We start from the raw sequence: 25,708 nt of genomic DNA, 5'->3' as shown, positions 1-25,708 counted from the left end.
AATATACAAACGTTGCAAATCAACTCCTCGTGTCGGATGCGGCTTATTGTGTGCGACACATTTCATACTGGCAATCTCCGAAGATAGCAAGCGAAAACGGCCTGTATTCATAAAAAAAAATTAATAAAAGTAGCTAATCAACAAAACAGCAGCCACCGTGCAACACTTCATATTCATATTTATCCAAAATCATCGTCTTTTTGGTGGAATTGGTATTCAATATATGCAGTGGTGTGGTCAACCGGAAATTTAGGTAGGGGTCAAGTATTTTGTGGGATTAAACAAGGAATGGTTTATGGTTTAATTTATCGCATTAGGAAGGAAAACTTAAATTACTAACTTAGATATTTGGTTGGGGTAAGAGCCCGTTCCGCCCCTCGTGGTTCCGCTAGCAGTGCTGTTATGACGCTGATCTTATTTTAATTAATTGTTTTATTCGTTTGGTTGACGTTTTAAGCTTAAAATATTTTTCTCAGCATCTAATCCCAAGCCTAGAAAAAGCAAAGTTTTTTTTGCTATGTTTATTTCGATATTTTTTATTTTCATACAAATTAGTGCGTTACATATATTAGCTTACTGTTTCAAAACACTTCATATTTGGACGAAAACTGAAATACACGCTGCTGTTTAATACGCGTTACAATAAAGAATCTTGAAAGACATCGTTTGTCGCAACGTGTTTGGTGTAGTACTGTTTACGGAGCCGGATGACCACGCAACGATGAACCACGGTTCCGCATATAACCAGAGTCAACAAAAATGTGAGAAGCACTGCCAACGCCATTTCCGAAATCGTAAAATGATGCGAAGAACAGGTTTCGTGAGTTGGCTCGAGTGAACCTTGAAAAGCAGTTACAATAATTTTTAAATATGTTTTAAATGGATAAAAATGGTATAACGCATATACCTTGTGGAACTGTCACAGGCACTAAGCACACGTAATCCTCTGACATGGTTTGGTCTGAAATATTTCCCGCCATTTGAGGTGGACCTTGGCATTGAAAACGAACTCTGGACGAAGGATAATTCTCCTCCAGCTGACAATGAGTTGTGAATAGATAAAATCAAACTTTTAAATATTTACCTGTTTAACATTTAACTTACAATGAAACCAGCACCACTGGATTTTCTACCTGTGCAGAAAACATAATTGCTCACCCTTACCTGGTTGGCCCACTGGAAAAACGGGCGCATATTGCAATCGCATTGGAAGGGGTTGTGCCACAAGTTCACCCTCAATGTAGGTTCGGGTAATTCCGGCATCGAGTCGGGGGAAATGTGACTGATTTCATTCTCCGACAAATCCAAAACGTTTAAATTTAAAAAGTTTCTGCATAAAAAAACAACAAATGCGAACTGGCAAAATTTCCGCGAAGAATAAAAGCAGGAAGATAACTTTGTTCTTAAACTTACCGAAACGTCAGGTTTTTTATACTGCCGAGGTTATTTCCGTCCAATGCCAATTCCGTGATCATATTGGATGCAGCAAAATTATCAGTGGAAACTTCGCTGATAAAATTTTCCCCCAAATCGATAACTTTTACGTTGGTCTATCAAAAAATAACTTATATGAGTTGTTTTTAATACTATTATGTTATTTTCCATTACAAGGTGTTTGAAGACATCCGGCACACGACGAAGATTCAAACCGCGCAGACCTGCCTTGACAATATTAAGACCGTCCAAGCATTGCCCAGAAAAGTTTTTAACAAGTGGATTTGGTCCAAGAAGCAGTTTAGACACTCCTCTGTAAAAAAAGCATTACATTATAACGTTATAGAATCAATTGAATAATCGACAGAAGCCGTTTAGAAACAAAGAGTCGCAGAAATTGCTGCGAACAAGGCTTGTATTTGAGAACCCTGGTTTATTACTCAGCTAATAATACCATCCTGACCAAAGATGCTCAATGAATCCCAGGCTTACTTTTAAAAGCAAAAATATTGCCCTGTAAAGCAGCTTGGACAATTTATCGCATGCAAAAGTACTAGAACCTTCGAGAAGATCTTTATTATAGCACAACAACGTATATCAAAGTCGCGACTATACCTGTTGTATGCAAAAAGGTTGCTGTCGAATGCAACCAAATTGTTGTTGTATAAACGTATTTTGCGCAACCTTGGAAAGCTGCGTAAAAATTCGCTCGAAATTGATTTCAATTTATTTCCTTCCAACGAAAGTACGGCAAGTGACAACAATTCAGTGGACGGGGAAGTCACAAGATGTTCTATTTTGTTGTCTAAAATCAACAAAACTCGTTAGTGTTTCCGTAAGAAACAAAAATAAAACTAATATAATTTCATTCCACTGTATTCTTTTTATATTGCGGCAAAAATAAATTCAAGCAGCAAAATATGATTTCGATGTGTACTAAAACAATGTGCAAGGTTTTTTTTAATTTGTTCAGGTATATTTTAGATAACATAGGTACTTATAGTTTTGCTGTGATTAGAAACAAAGGCAAGACGCTAACAAAGGTTGTAATATTAAGGTCAACAGTCAAGATTTTAATCTTTAACTTTCAGCATAAGTTTTAATGTGGCCATTATACGGAAAACAATTACTTTTTAGACAAAAAAAAGGTTTCTTACTTGGAAGTGAAAGTGATACAATGTGCGGAATTTTCGTCTTAATTTCAGTAACATTAAGAGAAGTTAAATGACCCCGAGCCATAATAAATCCACGGAATTGAGCATCCAGACTGTTGGGTATTCGAGATAAAGGGTAACTGTCACAAAACCGCATGGGGTAATCCACATCGTCCAGCATGGCTAGAAATAAATATTGTAGTGGCAGACAAAAGAGTTGTCTTAAAATTGGGGGGCTCCTCGTCTGAAGTACAATATAGCTATCAATGCGTCATAAATGGAACTGACCCTCTCAAAAGCACCATTCCAATGGAACTCCAGCGAAAATATAGATTTTGCAATTTTCACAATAGCCGTTTATTATTGAATGAAGCTATATTATCAAACTGCTTACTTTTGTGTCGTTGAAAGTGGTATTGTAGATATTGCTGCCTGCTATAATACGACGAACAAAACGTCATGGTAAAGTTATTAACATGCTGCTTCCTGAGTTCCTTCATGACATCGGAGCACATGGATTGAAGGCTGTTGTCACGCGATTGAAAAAAAAAACCTTTCAAGTTGTCGGGGAACTGACAAGTAAATCGAACATCGGGAAGCAAACCGTTCGATATTTTCTGTTGCGTAAAGATTAAAATATTAGCATTACATAAAATCTATACGGAATGAAGATTGAATGTAGTATCAAGGTTAATGCATCGCCAAGCACAAAGTAAAAGAGTTTCAAGCGCAAAGAATGTTAATTTACTGTACCTTGTAAATCATGTTTTTAAGCCATGGAGCTTGACAATGGCAGTTGATTGGATTTTGACTTAAATCAATGGTTGCATCAGCAGACGATAATTGGAAGAATTTTCTTGGTAGCGTTGAAATGCTGTTGTTGGAAACATTTAATTGTTTCAAGCCTGTGACCCCTAAAACATTGTTCACACATCAACATGTCGATTATTTTATGTCACGTTCTTTGGAACCTTGGTGGGTACCGTTTCCAGTAATATTTGAAATGGACGATTCGACTATTCCTCTGGCTGCCTGCAGAATTCTCTTTGGTAAGCTGGTTAGTTGGTTGTGGGACAAATCGAGGACCTGTAAATCTAAGAACAAAGAAGTAATACAAGGAATTAATCCGAAGACCAAGATTAGGGAAATATACTTTTGGCTTGGGTGATATCAAGAGGCACTCTTTGCAACTGATTGTTGCTCAAATCCAATGTCTTGATATTTGTGGCATTTGCTAGCCACGTAAAATTTATTGACTTGATTGAGCTGTGAGTTAATCTCAAGGCCTGTACAAACAAATTTAGCTTGTTAGGGGCAACACGGCACAACACGGAATTGTGCCTTTATATATTATAGATTGTAGGTCTATTTGGGAGCGCCAAACCTTTGCGCTAAACTTGCCCAGTTTCAAAGCAATTAATAACCGCATGACCTGCTGGTTGCTTATTACCTCAAGATGCTGGAAATCACCACATACGTCTGACATGTTCGTGTTGGTATTGTTAAGCACAAGTTCCTGTAGGAATGGAAAACTTCTTTCAAATGAACGCGACAAAGAGAAACTTGGAGATGAACTGAACAAGGCATACGAGTTACTAATAGATTGCGAAGAATTTGTACTAAAGACGGCAGTACCTGACTATGAGTGACGTAACAGATGGAAATGTATCGCCCGGGTGCGCTGAAATCAATTCCAAAAACCTGTTGCGCTGAAAATTTAGTCTTTTTAGTCGAGGAAACAAAATCAGATCTTCAAGACTGAAAGCTGATACATTGCTGTCCCTGCATCAAAGTGTAAACGAACTAAATCATTCCAATTGCTTCAGGCAATGTATTGGTACCTGATAAGCAATTCCTGGACATCAGAAACAGTTTTCTGCATTTCCACGGTAAAAGACGCAGACTCCAAGTTCGTGCAATTGAGCAATGGGTAAACGTATTTTGAATGTTGCCTGCAAAAAATTGGAATAGTTTGACTGCGTGTGTGCTGATCATGAATTTACTTATGTACTGTTTTCACACATTTAGTTTGTGTATTCAACTGGGTTTTAATATACCAGATCCTCGGTAAAGTATTGTGTGTTCATACGAATAGCAGTTTTAACATGCCCTGGGTTAAACTAGATATTACGTTTAAAAAGTAACAGTTTGACAGCAAGTGGAATATAGCCACCAGCAATACACTTCTCCAGCCGTGAAAGTTTGACAATTTTCATATCTGTAATTACACAAACGTTAAATGCGTTTTCGTCGGACGGGACAAATCCGTGAAGACCTGTTTTAGGTGATATCTCCTTTCCTTTAACTGGGACAAAATGACATTATTTTACTAAAGTCACTGTTGGCCCCTAGGCTTCTAAAGATCACCAATTGAGAAAATCTGCCCTAAACCACCTTTTTTACGTCACATTTACAGGTTGTTTGTGGCTCACCTTACAACCACCGTAGCGTCTTCGTAATGTAGCTTGTAGCAAGAGTCACCGACGGGTGTCCGAACCAAACTGTTATCACCAACTCTTTTTCCAAGGGCGGACGGCAAGTACAGAAACATGATAATTCCAAGAAATTGCACGGCGGCGAACATGATCCGTTTTACTGCGATATTGACACAAGAAAAACTCATTTCATTCTGACAAAACTTCGTCTCTCTGCGCAACAATCAGCGAAAAGGCCGGCGGGCGTGAATCATCTCAAGTTTAGGACACGCCAGAAACCGCTGCCAGCATTAACTTATCCGTAAAGCAGAGCAATATAGAATTCCCAACCACGCAACATCCATTGAGGAAATACTTAAAAAATCATACTAGTGAAAATCCTCCACACGAAACACTTTTTGCCGCGAGGACTTAAACTGCATGAGTGGGTTATGTTGTAAAAACGTTAATTTTGTATATTTCAACTTTAAGATGGCATCGCCATTGATTTGTGTCATCCTGTGTTCGGTGCGGATGTTGCAAATGTCATTAAAGCATGATTCATACGGATTTCCCAGCCATGTTGAATTACGACCACTAATTAGGTTGGTTACTTTAATTTCAACAGGCTCAACAGCCACTACAGGAAGATCATGTAACGAAAGTGCAAACACAGCTCTGCCGATTGGAACACAAGAAAAAAAACTACGCCGCACAACGAAAAGCGAGTACATGAACGTGGTATGTGGAATTGCTTGAAGCCGTTTAAGGCAAGTGCTGCAGTGAACCTGATTGGTCTTACCGTACACTACAAAATAACACAAAGAGAAAATCACTAATGAAGGAATTACAAAATAACTTTAAAGTGGAACTCAGTATGTAATAGCATTGAATTATAGGCCATCAACATAAAAAAATGACTTATCGCCACAAAAATAGTACTTCTGCAGTAAAGCATAACAAAACAGCAGAACAAAGTACAGCCGTTATTTCAAAAACAATAAATTCCACTGATATGAACATAGGGATTAGTTGCGCATATCTACAGAGTGGACTTGAATTATGAATCCGTGCATATAATAAGTCAACACTAACACATGTCACAATACAGTATAGTCCTATACGCGCAGGTAAAAAAAAGCATTTGAAGAATAGTTTTTGTTGACGCAGATCTGGGAACAATTGCCGCTGGCTTTCACGCTTTCAAGGTGCGATATATCATTTATTAAGGAACTGATTCGTGAGAGCTTGGTAAGAAAAAATCAAACGGAATGCCAGTGTGCTTTATGCAGTTCGGCCACTTTCTCAAGGAAGTCGATGTGACTGGCGTAGAGTTGGAGTCCAGCGTCAATGTCCATCCAACGCACGTTACCCGCATCATCGCCAGCTTGCAGTGGCAACTGACCTGCGCTTTCGCCTGACAACAAATGCTCCATTACTTCTTCGCATTAAACAAGCAAAGCCTTTGATTTTTTTTAAATAGGAAAAACGATTTGACCTGCGATTTAATTAATTCGTTATTGTGAGTCCTGCAGTTGAAACTTACACTGGAAATAAGAAATCAACCTTCAAAATGGGGGATTTCATTAGAGTAGCAATAAGTCAAACCGAAAAAAGGCCCTTTACAAAAAGATCAAATCTATATTATCCCAGAAGAATTATCTGAACATGACATTTGCAATTTGGTGAATTTAATGCATCCACTGTCATACAAGGCGTATTTTAAAACATGTCAAAATCAACTCTTGTGGCAAATGCCATAAAGTGAAATCAAAAGCAGTCAAGCCATCAAGCAACATTTAAAAAGTTTTAGGTTGGGTGTTTTACCAATTGAGCAAGAAAACAGACTGACCTGTTTCGTCATGAAAATTCATGGCAACCGTTTCCATCCAAGCATTATCAGTGTTGCGATGATCGTCAACATAACCATTGTATATCTTTTAAAAAAACAGAAACTTACTTACAAAGTGACTGCCTCATAAGAACACAAGTGGGCCACCCAATTGCATTACCTTCGGTCGATTGAAATAACTAAGACATTGTATGCAACAAAGGTTCAATGTTTGTACTCTAAACATAGCACCAAGACAAAAATGAAATTTCTTTGGTTTCACCACACTAACCAATGTTTACTTACAAGCTTTGTTTACAATGGTGGTAAAATAATAAACCCTTAAGGTTTTGCTGAAACAGCTTACCGGTTTGCCCGATTTAAAAAGTACATCGAGTTTGGTAGCAATAATTCTCTTTTTTTCTTGAGATATTTCAAGGGAGTTTAACGCCTCTTCACTGAATTCACGTTTTAGGGTGACTGACACATTTTCATCATTGTCCACCATTCCCTGGAAAAATAACATAGATTAGAGTATAAATGATTCGTTTGCCAGGAAAAGTTAATTATAAGCATGTGAATCATGGAACAGTCTTTTAAAGGATCTTACAGCAAACCTAACAGTTTACTTATACAGTTACAGCAGTTAACCATCTTTTATATTTTCATATGTCTACATATGCACTGCATACCCCCGGAATTGCCCATTCGTGGTTGTCGTTCCTCTGAACAGCTACAAATTGAAGGATATTCTTTTTGGTCTCAGCATGCTCAACCCTTTTTCCATGTTCATCATGCTTCCACCTTCAACATTGCATGCATACCTCATATTATCAAGAAAGCACAATATTCCATTGTTGATGGTTTAACACACTACCTAGTCACAATTGGATCTGCAGCATGGTTTGGTCCCCATTTACCCAGCAAACCACGGCCAATGATGCCAGTTCTTCCGAATGGATTTTGTGGGAGGCCTCCTTTAAACTACAATATAGTATTCAATGAACATCACATTAACTACACAAATAATTGCAAAGTTTCAAAATACAAAATAAAATCTCATGATCCACAGGTATATGCAAAATTGTTCCATGGTCGTGATGAATTGCATTATATCAGGGGCAAAGCTTACTGTGTATTTAAGTTAACTAAACAATTTAGCAAAATTTTAGCTTTATATATGTTTTAGTGTAATCGTAAAACTCATCTCTTGAAACTATGTGTTTGAAATGAGATTTTAAGTTTTAGGCAAAAATACTGTGTAGCAAACATTATTTGTTCATTTAACAAACCTTATATTCTTCCTTATTAAAGGTTTTCCGGTTAGTTTTTCCATCCAATTTGTTAAACTGAATAGATTTATAACCAGGAGTTCTGCAGCAAAATATAGTAGTTCCATAAAAACTACAATTGAAAAAAGTGGAGGAAAATGTATAAGCGTACTTACCCATAGTCTGGATCAGCCCAGACTGGGTGTTTTAAGACAACAGGTGCAGTATATTCAGTTGGTTTATAATCTGGAAACTTGGAACCCCAGGGAACTTTATCATCTTTGACTGGAAATCTTTGTTTTTCTGAGCCGGGATATACAGCCGACCTTGCTGTGTACAAATTTATAAAATTCGAAAAAATAGAGACCTCTTTAAAAACACTCTTACCTTTTTGGTGCAAAATACTTGGTTTAGGCTTTGAGTTCATGGTTACCTTTCCAAACAATGAACTTAAAAATGCTGTGAAGGATAGCATTGCCACAAAAACTATGCTTACAAAACAAAGAAAGAACACCTTCGTTACATGTCTTGAAACGCCAGCTAAAATAAACATTACTTTTCGCCAAGTTTAATGCAAGTGAGTCCAGAAAGTATTGTTTTAATCAATCTGTAAGGGAATAACGAAGAAATTCTGTTACCTGTAGAACAAATTATATTGAATTTGTTTGAGAGATAACATAAAATGTAGTTATGTTTTATTATAACACAAATAAAAAAACAAACAAACACTTCAGTACTACTAGACCATTTCACCCTGGACTCGCTAACTCAAACGTTTTGTTCGGATGAAGCCTCTTTAATAACGGCACTGAACTTTTACCCCTTTAGAATACTCACCAAAGTTATCAACGCGATTGGAGAATTTAATTCAAACTAATTGATGTTAGAGCACGTCTTTATATTCAACAAAACAAGTCTGATCACGAGGCCATTTAGTAGTCCACATCTACAGCAAGAACACGCGAAGCAGACTTAATTACAGTCATAGCAGCACCAAGCAAAACATTCAAAAGTTGCAGGGCCCGGGGCTCCACAGGCCCTGTTTGAGAACCACTGACTTTAACATAGCACATTGCAACATCCGCTGCAACAGTTCGGGATATCCAATATAATTGATGAACATCGCAGTATAGACGCTGAAAAATTATACACACAATATTGCATCACCGGCGCAAGCATTTGATTCTCATGGGATATGATATAGTACTTGCAATAGAATGGGTAATGATTACCAGAGTCAATTATCCAGGGTCTGATATGTTTTCGAAAACAAAAAGTGGTTAGTTTTTTGCACATGCCACTTCTAATTGCCGGATCCAAATTATTAGGCCGGATTTGATTGGAAACCATTCGTATCCGACCGTCCCAGATAATTTGAAACTGGGATAATCACTTATACTTAATTCCTGCTTAATCTTTTTGTAAAACGCCTCCAAATATTCCTTGTATTGGAATATGCCCTATTATCGGTGGCAGGGATGTTTGTATTTGTAGCCTACGCAATGTGTTTTCAAACAATTTTCAAACAAAATGTTGAGCAGAACTGCTGAAAAGGCAAATAGATAGGTCATAACGGGTATAACTCTGCACTGTTTTGTCTGATAGTTCACAAGTAAAAAGAATGGAATATGTATAGGCCTACATTAATTGCAAAACAGGTAAGCAATGACACAAAGTATAATGAGTGTTCAGCGACATGTTTATTGTAAGTGTTGCGAAATACGCTATATAGTCCCTACGTCATTTAACAAACAAAGGCAATTCAAAAACATGACTTCGTAAAAAAATGAAAAATTGTCTGTGGAAAATGCTAAATCACGTTGTTATCCCCTGCTGGAGAAATGACTCCTAAAAGTAAGAAGAATAAAAAACTAATTTAGAAAATGTTTACAACAAACCAACACGATTAAACGATATTTTTGTATTTACCGATAGCGCGAGTCATGGGCGCCACTGCTGAAATATGCCGATATTTTTGTAATTTCTTTCGTCAGACTGGCGCGCATGGCCTTGTTGCGAACAATGAACAGCAAGAAGACGAACAATCCTGCAGAGAATGTTTATTTCCTCAGGATTTATGGTCAAACCTAATATATTATGCTGCAACTTACCTTGTAGAGAGTTCAGTATAGTAAAAATGTATGCGAACACAATGCTAGCGTCGGTTGAACCGAATATGATGAACCCAAATGTCCACGTCAGACCAAACGTCACGAACAACGACAACGAAAGGCTCACATTCATTTTTCTTCTGTTTGCTACGTTCTAAAACAGCAAACAAAAAAATCAACTTAATCAAAAAGAAACGGATACTGGTTCGTCTTACGGATCTCCCGGGTTTCCTTTTTAACACCACAGTTGCCAGAACGTGAATATACAACAATAGGTTGGTGCCAAGCACCACTGCAACGGGAATGACTACAAGGAAAATAATGTATTCACTCCTTATCCAGCACCTGAAAATTGTTGTATAATGAAAGAAGTATTGCTGTTTTTATGTTTCAAACATACACATCTTTGGTGGAGTAAACGTCCAAGTTGACCCCGGCGGTTATGGCAACAAACAGAGCGGGAGCGCCCCAACTCCACAGAGAAGAACACACGTATACCTTGTTGTCTGCAAGCTTTAATTTGAAGTAAATCGGCTGAAAAGAACCAAATGCCAAATGGGGTTGTGGTAGTTGATTATTAAAATAACTTTATACCTTAGTGACAGCCAAGTTCACATAAATGGCTTCGACCATCATCCAACAGAGGGCGCTAAGCAAAGAGAAATGAATAAGAACGGCCACGGCTTGACAGGCGCTTGGCGAGGTTATCACGCTTTCACTTTGGCTGACGATGAGGAAAACATTGAGGAGTAGCAGCGCAAACGATAAAAACGCCAACAGAGCAAAGGTGCGCAACTGTGTGGGAAGGTTTCGACGACGCCTGAAACGGACATACGCTATCGTTATGAACAGTTGGACACGTTTACGTCATGGAATATTTTATTTACCAAAGGAAAGCAATGCTGACGATGGTAAGAAAGCACGCTGTAATTGAAATGGAACTCCCCACAATCGTAATAATGTCAAGAACGTTGTTGATGGCAGGAGGAATCGGCACTTTGGACTACAACGATGAAAATAACCACAAAAAAATTATTGAGTGGGGCGCCTCCAAAACTTTTCTCCAGAAAATATTTTAGTGAAAATTAAACATAACAATTTATACTTACAAAAAGCGAGGCGAAGTTGGTGAGATGGTTACACTGGCATTGGACCGTCAGGTTGTCAGCACGCATTGTTGCGCACCCACTGGTCGACCAATAGTTGTCCGTCTCATTCCAAAACGAACAAAATGTGTTATTTGTGGTTAGCGTTTCCGCGACCGCAGGATTCTAAAAAATGTATTGTTATCTTATTTAACAAGTCCTACGAGTAATCCCAAATCGTTTGTTTGACGCTGTTCATGGTGTATATAATTCGCCTGTATTTACAGGTAGTACACAAACTTTCACTTATTTTACAAGAGAAGGAATGTAATTAATTACTTGCCCGAAATGTAATGTTTACTTGTTGCTTCAAATTGTCAACAATTTTTCCCTCAACAGTTGCAGATATAACGACTTGGGAATTCACGTTGGCAGTGTTTGGCAACCGGTTTTCAGAGCTTTTGGTTTCCTGGGACAGAGATGCCAGAAACACGTTGTCATTGAGAAATCCAATAAATCCGATGCGTCCACCTTGAAAAGAAGGTTATGCGTTTTCGGCGGAACTTCCAAATGCTCCCATTTGTTTACACCTCCTGCTAGGGCTTCGGCTGGAACAAGTATTGTGGCAACATTGCCTCCATCCTCTGTGTCGTTTACGATATTAAATTGATCAGATCGAAAGCCTATGGAACGGTTTAGGATCTCCGAAGAAGCAAATCCAATGTTTTCGGCTATAAATTAGAAACAGTTTGAAAAAAAACTAAAATACCCATTCAAGACTCCAAACATATTAGCGGTGGACGTTAGTGGTTGTGACGTAATATAAGTTACTTTTTACCACATACAGACTTTTGACCTGAATCGTAAAAATAAAAAAAATACTAAACCTGGTGTGTCTGCTAACTCAAGTACAGAAATTGCCACCGTGCTGGATACGGTTTGAAACTGGTCTTCCCCTTCAGGCAACTCCAGCTTCATTATGACGTCATCAAGGGTAGAAAGTAACCTGTACATTGATACTTCAAAAAATTGCTGGTGTACTGGGATAAAATCGTTGAATACATCCACTTACATCACTGATGAATTACTGGCTATTAGATCTTCCAAAGGAGCAAAGAGTAAATTACCCACAGCCTCCACGACCAATGCGGAGGTCTGCCAACAAAAAAATCACACCGTCATGTGAAAACCCAACATTATTGTAGTACGGTAATATAACTTTTATCAATTTGGACAACTTTTTTGTTATAGCTTGCTGGATGTTGTAACTTAGGCAATATTCGAGACCAAATGGAATATTTTGATTTATGATGCAGCAGCCCTTAACAATACAGTGTGCTAACATTTGCGGAGAGTTCAGTGGTGTTCGTGACTTCGCTCAGAACTTGTGTGGATGAAGCTATATCCTCTGGCTTTAATTCATTCGGGTCAGAGGTTATGGTCACCACATCTGTGGCAACCTCCTGTCGTTGTTCATCAGTTTCTATCTCGGTGTCAAGCAAACTCTGGAATAAGAAACTACGTTTAAAAGGCTGTCCTTGTGGCAATGCAGACAAAGTAAATTTATCATAAAAGATACAGAAGTCAACTTGTGCCGCTTGGTTGAGATTGACGGATCTGTTTTACGTGTCAGTACCAAAAATACCCCAAAACAGCGGCAAATGGGGGGCGCTAGTACTACATCATATATGGTGTTTTTTTTTGGAAAATGCAGAAAATTTTGCTAAAACCAGAAGCGATGACACAAAGTTGTTATAGTAACATTTAAAATTGAACATAGATTGTGCATACACTGTTCCCCACGGTTTAAGAACGATCAGTTGGGAGCATATGTAAAACAATTTCCCTAAACAATGTTTAGTACAATATGTCTTTTTGCGGTGCTTGAACGACTGTACGTCATATACAGTGGTCAAATATTATGGAGGACCGACAAAACCTTTAAGGGCCAACCCGGCTTACATAGCCAGTCCTTTTTCATGTTTGTGTGCATTAATTTCTTGGTGTAATTATCATATGGAAGGTTTCCAGGTTTCCTTTGACAAAGTATTAGCTGCAAAGAATTGATGGCCAGACTGTCAAAAGCGACAATATTCTCTTCTAGATTTATATTGATTAACTCGTCTGAGATATCTGTTGACAGATTCATAGCTATGAGATTAAGACGGTACAATCTACAGAGGAGTCAACATTTTGAGGGTTTAAATCGTCGTCTTAACCAAACGGAGAGCTGGTACGTGCAAACATTTGCGCACCGGGCTTGTTGAATGTAAGGCAAAAGGTTCGAAACCAACGGCAAATAAACGAGTTTCACATATAACGTTGTTTCCCAGAGTATTGTATATTTAAACATGTTAGATTTAGTAGAAACAAAGAAGTGTGTTTGCAAAGAGTACTGTTTCATACGTTTAAGTTGGTGTTGCACGATGAAAGCCAGAGTGGACTTAACCACACTCCACTGATGGAACACTGGCGAGTTGCGTACGGCTTTCCACCTAAATGCAAACATGCTGGTAATGAATTGCTTCGTTGTCAAGGCAAAAACTTACTGTTGGACGTTCCTTCAGAACAAACATCAATAGAGGCCGATGTGAATCCAGCCAATGTTTTTGGAAACGTCACGTTTATTTGCACAGTGTCATTATTCGGATATACGGCAGTCACCTCTCCACAAAAGACTAAAAAACACTTGTTTATAGTCCAATTTGCTTGATTATTTTCGAATTAAACGACCCCTTACGTTGTACTTCTTCAGTGGTAACAAATCCTGTGGGAAGTGAGGTTGATAGCTCTATGCTGTTGGATGTCTGGAAATTAGTGTTCCGATTGGTAACAGGAATAAATGTGGTGACTTTCGATATGGTTTTAGATGAGGTGGTTGTCTGTGCGGGAAGTGTGGTGGTTTGAAATGTCGTAGTTGGATTGCTTGTTACGAACTCAATGGTGGAATCGTAAGCCCCGTTTATTGTTGTGCTAGTGTTGGTGTAGAAACTGCTGCTGGTGAACGTATCATTGAACTTGGGTGCAGTGGTTGTTATATTAGCGGTTGGAAAAACTGTACTAATCAATGTAGTGGCGATGATGATGTCGCTTGTGGGGATAAAGGTGGAACTGTTGTTAAAATCAACTGTTTTGTTGGTAAATGGTGCATTGGTTGTAAAGTCATTAGTTGAAAGATATGTAGTGTTAAATATTGGCGTTGACGTTACCCCAGAAGTGTCCGTCGTTGCTGACAATGATGTGGCAACAGTAGTGAAAAACGCATTTGTTAAGGGGGCAACGGTCGTATTATAATAGCTTAATCCAATTGTTGTGTTGGTGGTTGGTGAGATTGTTGTACCATTTGTAAGGAATGCGTCCGTTACATTGGTTGATGGCGTAACTGTCGTATTGTAATAGCTTAATCCAATTGTTGTGTTGGTGGTTGGTGAGGTTGTAGTACCATTTGTAACCAATGCGTCCGTTACATTGGTTGATGGCGTAACTGTCGTATTGTAATAGCTTAATCCAATTGATGTGTTGGTGGTTGGTGAGATTGTAGTACCATTTCTAAGCAATGCGTCCGTTACATTGGTTGATGGCGTAACTGTCGTATTATAATAGCTTAATCCAATTGTTGTGTTGGTGGTTGGTGAGGTTGTAGTACCATTTATAACCAATGCGTCCGTTACATTGGTTGATGGCGTAACTGTCGTATTATAACAGCTTAATCCAATTGTTGTGTTGGTGGTTGGTGAGGTTGTAGTACCATTTGTAACCAATGCGTCCGTTACATTGGTTGATGGCGTAACTGTCGTATTGTAATAGCTTAATCCAATTGATGTGTTGGTGGTTGGTGAGATTGTAGTACCATTTCTAAGCAATGCGTCCGTTACATTGGTTGATGGCGTAACTGTCGTATTATAATAGCTTAATCCAATTGTTGTGTTGGTGGTTGGTGAGGTTGTAGTACCATTTATAACCAATGCGTCCGTTACATTGGTTGATGGCGTAACTGTCGTATTGTAATAGCTTAATCCAATTGATGTGTTGGTGGTTGGTGAGATTGTAGTACCATTTCTAAGCAATGCGTCCGTTACATTGGTTGATGGCGTAACTGTCGTATTATAATAGCTTAATCCAATTGTTGTGTTGGTGGTTGGTGAGGTTGTAGTACCATTTATAACCAATGCGTCCGTTACATTGGTTGATGGCGTAACTGTCGTATTATAATAGCTTAATCCAATTGTTGTGTTGGTGGTTGGTGAGGTTGTAGTACCATTTGTAACCAATACGTCCGTTACATTGGTTGATGGCGTAACTGTCGTATTGTAATAGCTTAATCCAATTGATGTGTTGGTGGTTGGTGAGATTGTAGTACCATTTCTAAGCAATGCGTCCGTTACATTGGTTGATGGCGTAACTGTCGTATTATAATAGCTTAATCCAATTGTTGTGTTGGTGGTTGGTGAGGTTGTAGTACCATTTATAACCAATGCGTCCGTTACATTGGTTGATGGCGTAACTGTCGTATTATAATAGCTTAATCCAATTGTTGTGTTGGTGGTTGGTGAGGTTGTAGTACCATTTCTAAGCAATGCGTCCGTTACATTGGTTGATGGCGTAACTGTCGTATTATAATAGCTTAATCCAATTGTTGTGTTGGTGGTTGGTGAGGTTGTAGTACCATTTATAACCAATGCGTCCGTTACATTGGTTGATGGCGTAACTGTCGTATTATAATAGCTTAATCCAATTGTTGTGTTGGTGGTTGGTGAGGTTGTAGTACCATTTGTAACCAATACGTCCGTTACATTGGTTGATGGCGTAACTGTCGTATTGTAATAGCTTAATCCAATTGATGTGTTGGTGGTTGGTGAGATTGTAGTACCATTTCTAAGCAATGCGTCCGTTACATTGGTTGATGGCGTAACTGTCGTATTATAATAGCTTAATCCAATTGTTGTGTTGGTGGTTGGTGAGGTTGTAGTACCATTTATAACGAATGCGTCCGTTACATTGGTTGATGGCGTAACTGTCGTATTGTAATAGCTTAATCCAATTGTTGTGTTGGTGGTTGGTGAAATTGTTGTACCATTTGTAAGCAATGAGCCCGTTACATTGGTCGATGGCGTAACTGTCGTATTATAATAGCCTAATCCAATTGTTGTGTTGGTGGTTGGTGAGATTGTAGTACCATTTGTAACCAATACGTCCGTTACATTGGTTGATGGCGTAACTGTCGTATTATAATAGCTTAATCCAATTGTTGTGTTGGTGGTTGGTGAGGTTGTAGTACCATTTGTAACCAATGCGTCCGTTACATTGGTTGATGGCGTAACTGTCGTATTATAATAGCTTAATCCAATTGTTGTGTTGGTGGTTGGTGAGATTGTAGTACCATTTGTAACCAATACGTCCGTTACATTGGTTGATGGCGTAACTGTCGTATTATAATAGCTTAATCCAATTGTTGTGTTGGTGGTTGGTGAGATTGTAGTACCATTTGTAACCAATACGTCCGTTACATTGGTTGATGGCGTAACTGTCGTATTGTAATAGCTTAATCCAATTGATGTGTTGGTGCTGGTTGGTGAGATTGTAGTACCATTTGTAAGCAATGCGTCCGTTACATTGGTTGATGGCGTAACTGTCGTATTGTAATAGCTTAATCCAATTGTTGTGTTGGTGGTTTGTGAGGTTGTAGTACCATTTGTAACCAATGCGTCCGTTACATTGGTTGATGGCGTAACTGTCGTATTATAATGGCTTAATCCAATTGTTGTGTTGGTGGTTGGTGAGATTGTAGTACCATTTGTAACCAATGCGTCCGTTACATTGGTTGATGGCGTAACTGTCGTATTGTAATAGCTTAATCCAATTGATGTGTTGGTGGTTGGTGAGATTGTAGTACCATTTGTAAGCAATGCGTCCGTTACATTGGTTGATGGCGTAACTGTCGTATTGTAATAGCTTAATCCAATTGTTGTGTTGGTGGTTGGTGAGATTGTAGTACCATTTGTAACCAATGCGTCCGTTACATTGGTTGATGGCGTAACTGTCGTATTATAATAGCTTAATCCAATTGTTGTGTTGGTGGTTGGTGAGATTGTAGTACCATTTGTAACCAATGCGTCCGTTACATTGGTTGATGGCGTAACTGTCGTATTATAATAGCTTAATCCAATTGTTGTGTTGGTGGTTGGTGAGATTGTAGTACCATTTGTAACCAATACGTCCGTTACATTGGTTGATGGCGTAACTGTCGTATTGTAATAGCTTAATCCAATTGATGTGTTGGTGGTTGGTGAGATTGTAGTACCATTTGTAAGCAATGCGTCCGTTACATTGGTTGATGGCGTAACTGTCGTATTGTAATAGCTTAATCCAATTGTTGTGTTGGTGGTTTGTGAGGTTGTAGTACCATTTGTAACCAATGCGTCCGTTACATTGGTTGATGGCGTAACTGTCGTATTGTAATAGCTTAATCCAATTGATGTGTTGGTGGTTGGTGAGATTGTAGTACCATTTGTAAGCAATGCGTCCGTTACATTGGTTGATGGCGTAACTGTCGTATTGTAATAGCTTAATCCAATTGTTGTGTTGGTGGTTGGTGAGATTGTAGTACCATTTGTAACCAATGCGTCCATTACATTGGTTGATGGCGTAACTGTCGTATTATAATAGCTTAATCCAATTGTTGTGTTGGTGGTTGGTGAGATTGTAGTACCATTTATAACCAATGCGTCCGTTACATTGGTTGATGGCGTAACTGTCGTATTATAATAGCTTAATCCAATTGTTGTGTTGGTGGTTGGTGAGATTGTAGTACCATTTGTAACCAATGCGTCCGTTACATTGGTTGATGGCGTAACTGTCGTATTATAATAGCTTAATCCAATTGTTGTGTTGGTGGTTGGTGAGATTGTAGTACCATTTGTAAGCAATGCGTCCGTTACATTGGTTGGTGGCGTAACTGTCGTATTATAATAGCTTAATCCAATTGTTGTGTTGGTGGTTGGTGAGATTGTAGTACCATTTATAACCAATGCGTCCGTTACATTGGTTGATGGCGTAACTGTCGTATTATAATAGCTTAATCCAATTGTTGTGTTGGTGGTTGGTGAAATTGTAGTACCATTTATAACCAATGCGTCCGTTACATTGGTTGATGGCGTAACTGTCGTATTATAATAGCTTAATCCAATTGTTGTGTTGGTGGTTGGTGAGATTGTAGTACCATTTGTAAGCAATGCGTCCGTTACATTGGTTGATGGCGTAACTGTCGTATTATTATAGCTTAATCCAATTGTTGTGTTGGTGGTTGGTGAGGTTGTAGTACCATTTGTAAGCAATGCGTCCGTTATATTGGTTGATGGCGTAACTGTCGTATTATTATAGCTTAATCCAATTGTTGTGTTGGTGGTTGGTGAGGTTGTAGTACCATTTATAACCAATGCGTCCGTTACATTGGTTGATGGCGTAACTGTCGTATTATAATAGCTTAATCCAATTGTTGTGTTGGTGGTTTGTGAGATTGTAGTACCATTTGTAAGCAATGCGTCCGTTACATTGGTTGGTGGCGTAACTGTCGTATTATAATAGCTTAATCCAATTGTTGTGTTGGTGGTTGGTGAGATTGTAGTACCATTTATAACCAATGCGTCCGTTACATTGGTTGATGGCGTAACTGTCGTATTATAATAGCTTAATCCAATTGTTGTGTTGGTGGTTGGTGAAATTGTAGTACCATTTATAACCAATGCGTCCGTTACATTGGTTGATGGCGTAACTGTCGTATTATAATAGCTTAATCGAATTGTTGTGTTGGTGGTTGGTGAGATTGTGGTACCATTCGAAAAAAAGTCATCTGTGAAATTGGTTGGTGGCGTAACGTTTATGCTATTGGTAATTATGTCAAGAGGTTCGGTGGTTGTTGTGTAGATAATTTCGTCATTGTTTGAAACACTTGTGGTTGTTTCTAAATGATAGTTTGTGGTTGCAATTTTGCTTGTGTTGTTCTCGTAAAGTTCTGCTGATCCATGTTCTGCACCTAACAAAAAAAAGTCCTGCATTTGCCGAGAAAAGTTATGTAATATTTACTTACTTGTACTTTGTGCAACTGCCAACTTGCAGCGAAAATACAATGTTGTAGTCCAAAAATACCCTGGAATACATAAATCTCGTGTTTGCTAACTAGGCACTGCTTTTCCGAAATGTGACCCTTGGATTTTTCTTGCTAACTTTAATAATAACAGTTTATTTGGAATTATATTGAAATGCACAGTACAGCTTTTTTTTGGTAGTGCAACAAACCTTGAAACAACTAACCCAACAAACCTACTTACACCAAATCACAGCCTTCATATTTGATAGAAAATATTGACACTTAGCCGTCGGTAAACGGACGTTTCTGAAATCACAACTTTTTCCTGGTCAGAAGTCCGCAATATATTCACTATTTGCCCACTGACAATAAATATATCATTAGCATACAACAACTGTCACAACTGTACTCCATGGCATATGTTTAAAACTGAATATGAAAATCCACAATTCCGATATATCCTGTAGCACTTACTCTTCTAATTTGATACATTTTATCGTCACGACTGCGCTTTAGAGGTGCTCAGATCTCCGCAAACACATTCAAAGAAATTATCAGTAGCTGTATTTGTTTACTCTGAGTAAAGCAAACGACACACAGTGCAAAGAGATAAATTTTCAACCCGTAACACAAGATTACACATCTCTTGCGCCTCTGGTGTTGATTTTACTAAGAAGTCATCATGCGGACTCCAATAAACAAATTAATGACCACAGAAGGTGCAAGCAACTTTGTCCCAAATTCGGGCTAATACTTTTGGACAAAAACTAGAAAAAAATCTTACCCACAACGTAAGTTTTCAAGTGGGCAATACAACAGGGGACTTTGACACTTTGTTCATTTGTCTAATGTTTCCTGAATATATTTAAACGGTATTGGGATGTGTTCGGGTGGTTGTATGTGTATTTGTTGCATCAGCCTTTTGGTCGTTACTTGCAATCGATGTAACGAATCCAACTCAAAATTGTTTGGCGATTTCGCGTTTCAAGTTGCTTCTCACCGCCTGGTTGCGAACAATCAGCAACAAAAATACGAACAGTCCTGTAAACAGAAAGGACAAATTTCATTTTGTTATTCGTTTCTCTAACGCAAGGTTTCCCAAACTGAGGTCCATGACAACGTGACAAAAAATGTCACACTTGATTTCCTGATCTTTTGTGATCACAAATCTAGATTTTTGTGTTATTTTTTTCTATTATCTTCAATGTAACATAAGACTGCGGGTTCGAAAAAAATAATCACAAATAAGAGTCTGTGTAGGCGCCTAAAAAAGTTTTGTAAACCCTGTTCTAACGCATACTTACCCTGTAGCGAGTTCAGAACCGCGAAAGCATAAGCAACGACGTTTGTTTCCGTAAATTTGAAGACCAAAAAGCCAAGCAACCAAGTCAGACCAAATATTACAAACAACGTCAAGGAAAGTGCAACGTTTCTTTTTCGCTCGTTCACTGATTTCTGAAAATAGATTAAACTGCAAACATAGAAATCTCATAATAAACGCATAATCCACAGCCTACCACTCGGCCATGTGTCTTTCTAAAAACCACAGCTGCAATGATAATGACGTAAGACAATAGATTGACTCCTAGTATGAATGCAGATGGAATTATTACCATAAAAATCGTGTGTTCGTTTTTTATCCAGCAACTGTAAATAAAGCAAAACATGCGTAGTAAAGCTTCGTGCAACAAGTTCAGTATAAATATAAGCGTAACAAAAACTCACGGGTCTTCTTCGAGGTACAGATCAAACTTGAAATAGGCTGTAACGCCCACAGCGATTGCAGGAACCACCCATCCCCACAGAACAGAGCAGATAATCACTTTCTTGGCGCATAGCCTTGTTTTGAAGTAGATGGGCTGAGAAACATATATTTATCACGCATAACTAAGTGAAGAATAGTAGTAAAATTTGAAATAAAGAGCGGTAATGTAATTTGTGTGCGGGTGCAAAAAAAATGCAAGAATGTTTTTTTTAGATTTTTTGGAGCTGGAATGTGGACTGGGTATACCTAATATGCCTGTTTACACTCAAACTTACTTGGGTAACAGCGATGTTTAGGTAAACGGCTTCCACCATCATCCAGCAGAGCGCGCTGAGCAAGGAGAAGTGGGTACCAATGGCGGTGAGTTTGCAAGCTGTTTTCGAATCTTTGACTATTTCTAACATACTGACCAGCAAGGAAGAGTTAAGGAGCAACAACGAAAATGATAAACAAGCCAACAAAACGAAAGTCCTCCTCTTTGTCGGAAGTCTTTCTCGACACCTGTTGAAAATATCCTTTCAGCAATGTTAAAGTTTTTTAAATGTTGTTTGTTTTACCCCAGAAACAGAATGCAAATTATGGTGAGAAGACACGCTCCAATGGAGATTGAACCTCCCACCAGAGTAACAATGTTCAAACCGTGGCTCCTGTGATCAGCCTGAAATGCAGGATTCATCGGGACTGGTTCTACTATGGGCAGGAAAAGTGTGAAAGGTAATTTCGTAAACTTATTTTGTGAAAAATATTGTCAAGTTGTAATACACGTTGAGGCCTTATTTAAAAATAATCGCTGAGCTGCAAATAATTAGGAACATACGTTTACTCCTTTTAACCTATAAAACGATGTTTTGGTATGTGTAAAAGTATACGCAAGATATCACTTTGGCAATCACTTTTGGCATTTGAAAAAAATCCACGCAATAATAAAGCCTGTAGCTTGTATTGTTACTGCAAACACAGTCGTTTGGTATACATTGTTGCTGAATTCATTCTTTTCACTGAGCGATTCACGTCGTAGTATTATGTAAATATTGGAACAGATTGCGACAGGCATTGTTGTAAAGTTTGCATATATGTGTCCTGGGGTGCTTTTCCACAAACCGAAACTAAATTTGCCACTGGTGTGAACATTGATCTAACCGTTACTTACAAACAAAGTGGCAAAGTTAGTGAGATGGTCGCACGAACATTCCGCAGCGTTGTTGCCAGGGAATATTGTTTGACATCCTCTTTTGGACCAAAACCTCTCTGCATTGTTCCAAAACGAGCAAAATGTGTTACTTGTGGTAATTTCCGTCGCGTTAAGATTCTAAGGATAAAAAACGTCAGTTTTCCAAAAACTTGAACTTGCCTAAAACATTATGAATTTGTTCTTGCCTGAAATGTTATTGTTACTCGGTCCTGCAAGTTTTCAATGGGTGTTCCAGGCACAGTAGCGGATATGACAATTTGGGAAATCACAAACGCGCCACTTGGTAACCGGTAAGTCGAACTTCCACTTTGTTGTGACAGCGACGCCCGAAACACATTGTCATTTAGAAATCCGAAAAATCCTATTCTGGTTCCTGTTTCGTTGATTTGTTTGTGATTAGTTACATAACACATTCACACAATAGGCTACGGTTTACCTTTAGAAACCGCCTCTTGAGGAACTACTATCGACGCGGAATAATCTTGAATTACTTCTCCATTTACTGTGCGAAATTGGTCGGAACGAAAACCATTTGAACTATTGCTTCCAGCAACTAACGCGAAAGAGACCGTACCTGTGAATTTGTGGAATTGTGGGTAAATATAAACGTATAGAAAAATATGCTGGGAAGGCTTGCATTCCTATATTTGCTAATACGTATTTGCCCAAAGGAATTTTGTACCAGTCGTAAAAGGCTAAAATGGGATTTGATGATATTTATATGCGTGGGATAACTTTCGTTATAGTCAAGCAATAAAATTTATGTAACTCGGAAATTCATAAATTTGTGTTTAAATCGGAAATACAACCAACCTGCAGTGCTGCTTGTGTTTAATATGGATACTGCTACTGCCGTGGACACTGTTTCAAATTTTCCAGCTGCATCGGATAAATTTAGTTTTGTCACTACGTCGTCAACTGTGCCAAGAAGTCTGGTTACAAAAACACACAAAAAAAGCGTTGAACGTTTAAGCAGTTCAATTATGCAACAACCTACTGTTGCGAAGAATTGCTTGCTTTCAAATTGGAGAAGGGTACAAAGAGTATATTACCAACTGCCACCACCACCAGTCCAGAAGTCTAAAATAAGCAAATTGTAATTTGAACTAACGAACACATTGTCTTTGTAAAGAGCAAAGGAGATACTTTCAGTGGTAGCGTCTAGGGGGTTCGCAGGAGTTCGTTCTTTTGTCGGTTGTGAAAAGTATGTGCTTACGTTTGGCATGCAACTACTGTACTTATAGGGATAACATGAGTTTAGATCGAAAAATAAGCACGCTGCTTTACGTTTACCCAGCCCATTATTGTTTCAGTCACGATTCTCGAAAGACATTGTACAATGAAACGGTCACAATGCTGTTCATATTAATAAGCATCCTGTTTTACATTGGTTTTATATTGTTTCTAACTTTTTCAGTGTCACCACATACTACTTTTAACTACACAAGCCATCGGGGGCGTGTTGCATCATTCACGCAAAACTGTGAGCAGTAACTATACCACAAACCATGTCACAATATGTATTATTTACTCACGGTCTTGGTAAGAGATGTCGTGTTAGTGACTGCTGCGAGCGCGAGGGATGAAGCGGTGATGTCATTGGGTGTAAGTGCCTCTGGGTCAGATGTAAGAGTCGCCACATCTGTAGCAACTTGTTGTCGCTGTTCTTCGGTTTCGATTGGCGTGTTCGCCAAATCCTTTATCAACAACACAAGAATGCTTTTGCCAGCTACATTGTTAATAATCTTTAAAAGGTTTAAGAGTATAGTCATAATAAAGGCTTTACAGCAAGGTTGGTGTTGCACGATGAAAGCCAAAGTGGATCCAGCCATTTTCCAGTAATTGTGCATTGACGAGTGCCGAAAGGTTTCCCACCTGCAAAGTTTCAAGAGGTAATTTCCATAAACTAAATCCCGATACGTCCAAGTAATTTACTCACTATTGGCCGTTGCCTCCCCGCAAGTATTAATGGTAGGATTTGAGAACCCTGCTGCAGTCCTGGGAAAAGTTACATTCCGAGCAGTGTCGAAAGGATATATTGCAGTCACCGCACTGCAAAACACTGCAAAACAAGTGTTGTGTTTCGATTTTAGATACAGCAAACCAGGAATGCAAGGGACTGCGAAACTGTGAAACGGTAAAACTGTGTACAATGCTCTCACATCAGCATGACTCACAGTCGTAATCCCGGGCTTTTGGGCATGGGTGCGGGTGCGGGCCCAAATTTACATTCTGACACATTTGCACTTTTCTCACATGTGTTGACATCACTCAGTTCATTCCATATACAGAGACAGAGCCTTTTTGTATCACTATTACTTGACACAATCGAACTTAAACTTTGCAACCGTTGCGTCGCAAGTTCAATTTCGGGCTTAATTTAGGCATTAAAAAACATTTTTTCTGTTCGGGCCTGCCCCGTGCCTTAAACAGTGAACCCGTGTGTCATGATTTAACTTTGGCCTTAAGTAAGTCAAACGCAAGTCCACAGCAGATTGTCAAAGAAATTACGCCGAACAAAATCGAGGCAAACGAAAACAGAACCTTCTATTGATGGTGTTGTTGGGTTATTAGGGGGACCTGCAACATTAAAAGAAAAAAATATGAGCTTTTATGTTAATTTCAGGCTTTACTTTGTTACCTACAATAAGTTTTATGCTCGTCTTAAAATCAATCTACCATTCAACCTGTATCAATTTATACCTGTTGGATCTGCTGGTGTAGATGTCCTGTTGTAACCGTATACTGGAGCCCCACCTACAACAAACAACCATGATCATTGGTGTACTGCTGGAATTGACTCGCACTTACCAGTGGCCCCGGTTTGCGCGAACGAAATTTCGCTTTGTGAAAAGGACACGATGACAAGTGATACAAAGACATAGCGGCGATCTGAAACACAAATACCACCTCAAACGCTTTCGTACACAAACACTGGGAGTACCTTAAGCCACACAATTTCACAAGTTCTTTCTTGAGGCAACAAGTTGTAAATCAAACTTAGGCAAAAGCACAGTCTTTGTACACTTACTAGAAATAACTTGAATCATTTCCTATGAACAATGTTCCCAATATTCACAACTGACAAGTTCGTTATAAGACGTCACTGCATGAAGCTTTCGCCCCAAGTCATGGATGTAGCACTATGGTAACAGGTTAGACTAAACCCCTACTAATATTAGCTTGTGGGTTTCCAGCTTTCAACATTGCGCTTACATTGCTATTGTTAAATTCAATTGGGGAAATCCTGGATCGTGACTGTTGGCTGTCTGAGGTTTATTGTCAATTACGTTTCAAACATGTGCTGTAAAACGATTTTGGCAGTTATATGAAAAGAAAATTGATTTATTCTTCGTTCACTTTCA

The 25,708-nt window shown here is 38.7% G+C and overlaps 3 protein-coding genes across 4 annotated transcripts; all 3 read right to left on the bottom strand.

The window, feature by feature from the left end:
* Positions 1–568: 568 nt before the first annotated feature.
* LOC145911762 (uncharacterized) lies at positions 569–5,184 on the bottom strand. Its single transcript, XM_082999191.1, has 15 exons — positions 5,021–5,184; positions 4,430–4,540; positions 4,224–4,370; positions 4,039–4,162; positions 3,742–3,874; positions 3,560–3,682; positions 3,342–3,502; positions 2,983–3,205; positions 2,592–2,771; positions 2,050–2,239; positions 1,609–1,747; positions 1,414–1,550; positions 1,165–1,330; positions 908–1,037; positions 569–840 (listed from the first exon to the last, which is right to left on the bottom strand). The coding sequence occupies exons 1-15, from the start codon at positions 5,170–5,172 to the stop codon at positions 638–640; spliced, it is 2,319 nt and encodes a 772-aa protein (XP_082855317.1). The 5' UTR covers positions 5,173–5,184; the 3' UTR covers positions 569–637.
* A 425-nt stretch (positions 5,185–5,609) lies between these two features.
* Positions 5,610–8,649, bottom strand: LOC145911167 (ADP-ribose pyrophosphatase-like). The gene is made up of 8 exons (XM_082998420.1): positions 8,492–8,649; positions 8,281–8,434; positions 8,126–8,207; positions 7,711–7,817; positions 7,526–7,637; positions 7,201–7,344; positions 6,855–6,939; positions 5,610–6,419 (listed from the first exon to the last, which is right to left on the bottom strand). The coding sequence occupies exons 1-8, from the start codon at positions 8,577–8,579 to the stop codon at positions 6,265–6,267; spliced, it is 927 nt and encodes a 308-aa protein (XP_082854546.1). The 5' UTR covers positions 8,580–8,649; the 3' UTR covers positions 5,610–6,264.
* Positions 8,650–20,049: 11,400 nt separating this feature from the next.
* LOC145911204 (adhesion G-protein coupled receptor G7-like) lies at positions 20,050–25,506 on the bottom strand. 2 transcript variants are annotated; one of them, XM_082998468.1, is made up of 18 exons: positions 25,375–25,506; positions 25,155–25,235; positions 25,047–25,100; positions 24,888–24,923; positions 24,283–24,405; positions 24,130–24,218; positions 23,879–24,040; positions 23,341–23,423; positions 23,157–23,275; positions 22,780–22,917; positions 22,529–22,716; positions 22,302–22,460; positions 21,709–21,809; positions 21,427–21,652; positions 21,112–21,245; positions 20,904–21,033; positions 20,691–20,841; positions 20,050–20,427 (listed from the first exon to the last, which is right to left on the bottom strand). In XM_082998468.1, exons 1-18 carry the CDS (start codon positions 25,391–25,393, stop codon positions 20,345–20,347), a joined length of 2,076 nt encoding a protein of 691 aa, XP_082854594.1. In that variant the 5' UTR covers positions 25,394–25,506; the 3' UTR covers positions 20,050–20,344. The 2 variants fall into 2 exon arrangements, with proteins under 2 accessions (XP_082854594.1, XP_082854595.1); XM_082998469.1 differs by having other exon boundaries at positions 20,907–21,033.
* Positions 25,507–25,708: the final 202 nt, after the last annotated feature.

Source organism: Ascidia mentula, chromosome 8 (assembly GCF_947561715.1).
Source record: "Ascidia mentula chromosome 8, kaAscMent1.1, whole genome shotgun sequence".
Taxonomy (NCBI): Eukaryota; Metazoa; Chordata; class Ascidiacea; order Phlebobranchia; family Ascidiidae; genus Ascidia; species Ascidia mentula.
Note: the sequence above shows the minus strand (reverse complement) of the source record. Positions and strands in the feature narration are given on the sequence as shown.

What these genes read in the sequence shown, in the direction of transcription:
- LOC145911762 (XM_082999191.1), bottom strand. Translation starts at nt 5,172, where the DNA reads ATGTTCGCCGCCGTGCAATTTCTTGGAATTATCATGTTTCTGTACTTG. An exon ending in TGATATCACCCAAGCCAAAA is followed by an intron (nt 3,683 to 3,741) that starts GTATATTTCCCT and finishes CTTTGTTCTTAG; the next exon opens with ATTTACAGGTCCTCGATTTG. An exon ending in AACCTTTTTGCATACAACAG is followed by an intron (nt 1,748 to 2,049) that starts GTATAGTCGCGA and finishes CTTTTTTTACAG; the next exon opens with AGGAGTGTCTAAACTGCTTC.
- LOC145911167 (XM_082998420.1), bottom strand. Translation starts at nt 8,579, where the DNA reads ATGCTATCCTTCACAGCATTTTTAAGTTCATTGTTTGGAAAGGTAACC. An exon ending in GCAGATCCAATTGTGACTAG is followed by an intron (nt 7,638 to 7,710) that starts GTAGTGTGTTAA and finishes GCAATGTTGAAG; the next exon opens with GTGGAAGCATGATGAACATG. An exon ending in GAATTTTCATGACGAAACAG is followed by an intron (nt 6,420 to 6,854) that starts GTCAGTCTGTTT and finishes ATTTGTTGTCAG; the next exon opens with GCGAAAGCGCAGGTCAGTTG.
- LOC145911204 (XM_082998468.1), bottom strand. An exon ending in CGCGCAAACCGGGGCCACTG is followed by an intron (nt 25,101 to 25,154) that starts GTAAGTGCGAGT and finishes TGTTTGTTGTAG; the next exon opens with GTGGGGCTCCAGTATACGGT. An exon ending in CGTGCAACACCAACCTTGCT is followed by an intron (nt 24,041 to 24,129) that starts GTAAAGCCTTTA and finishes TTGTTGATAAAG; the next exon opens with GATTTGGCGAACACGCCAAT.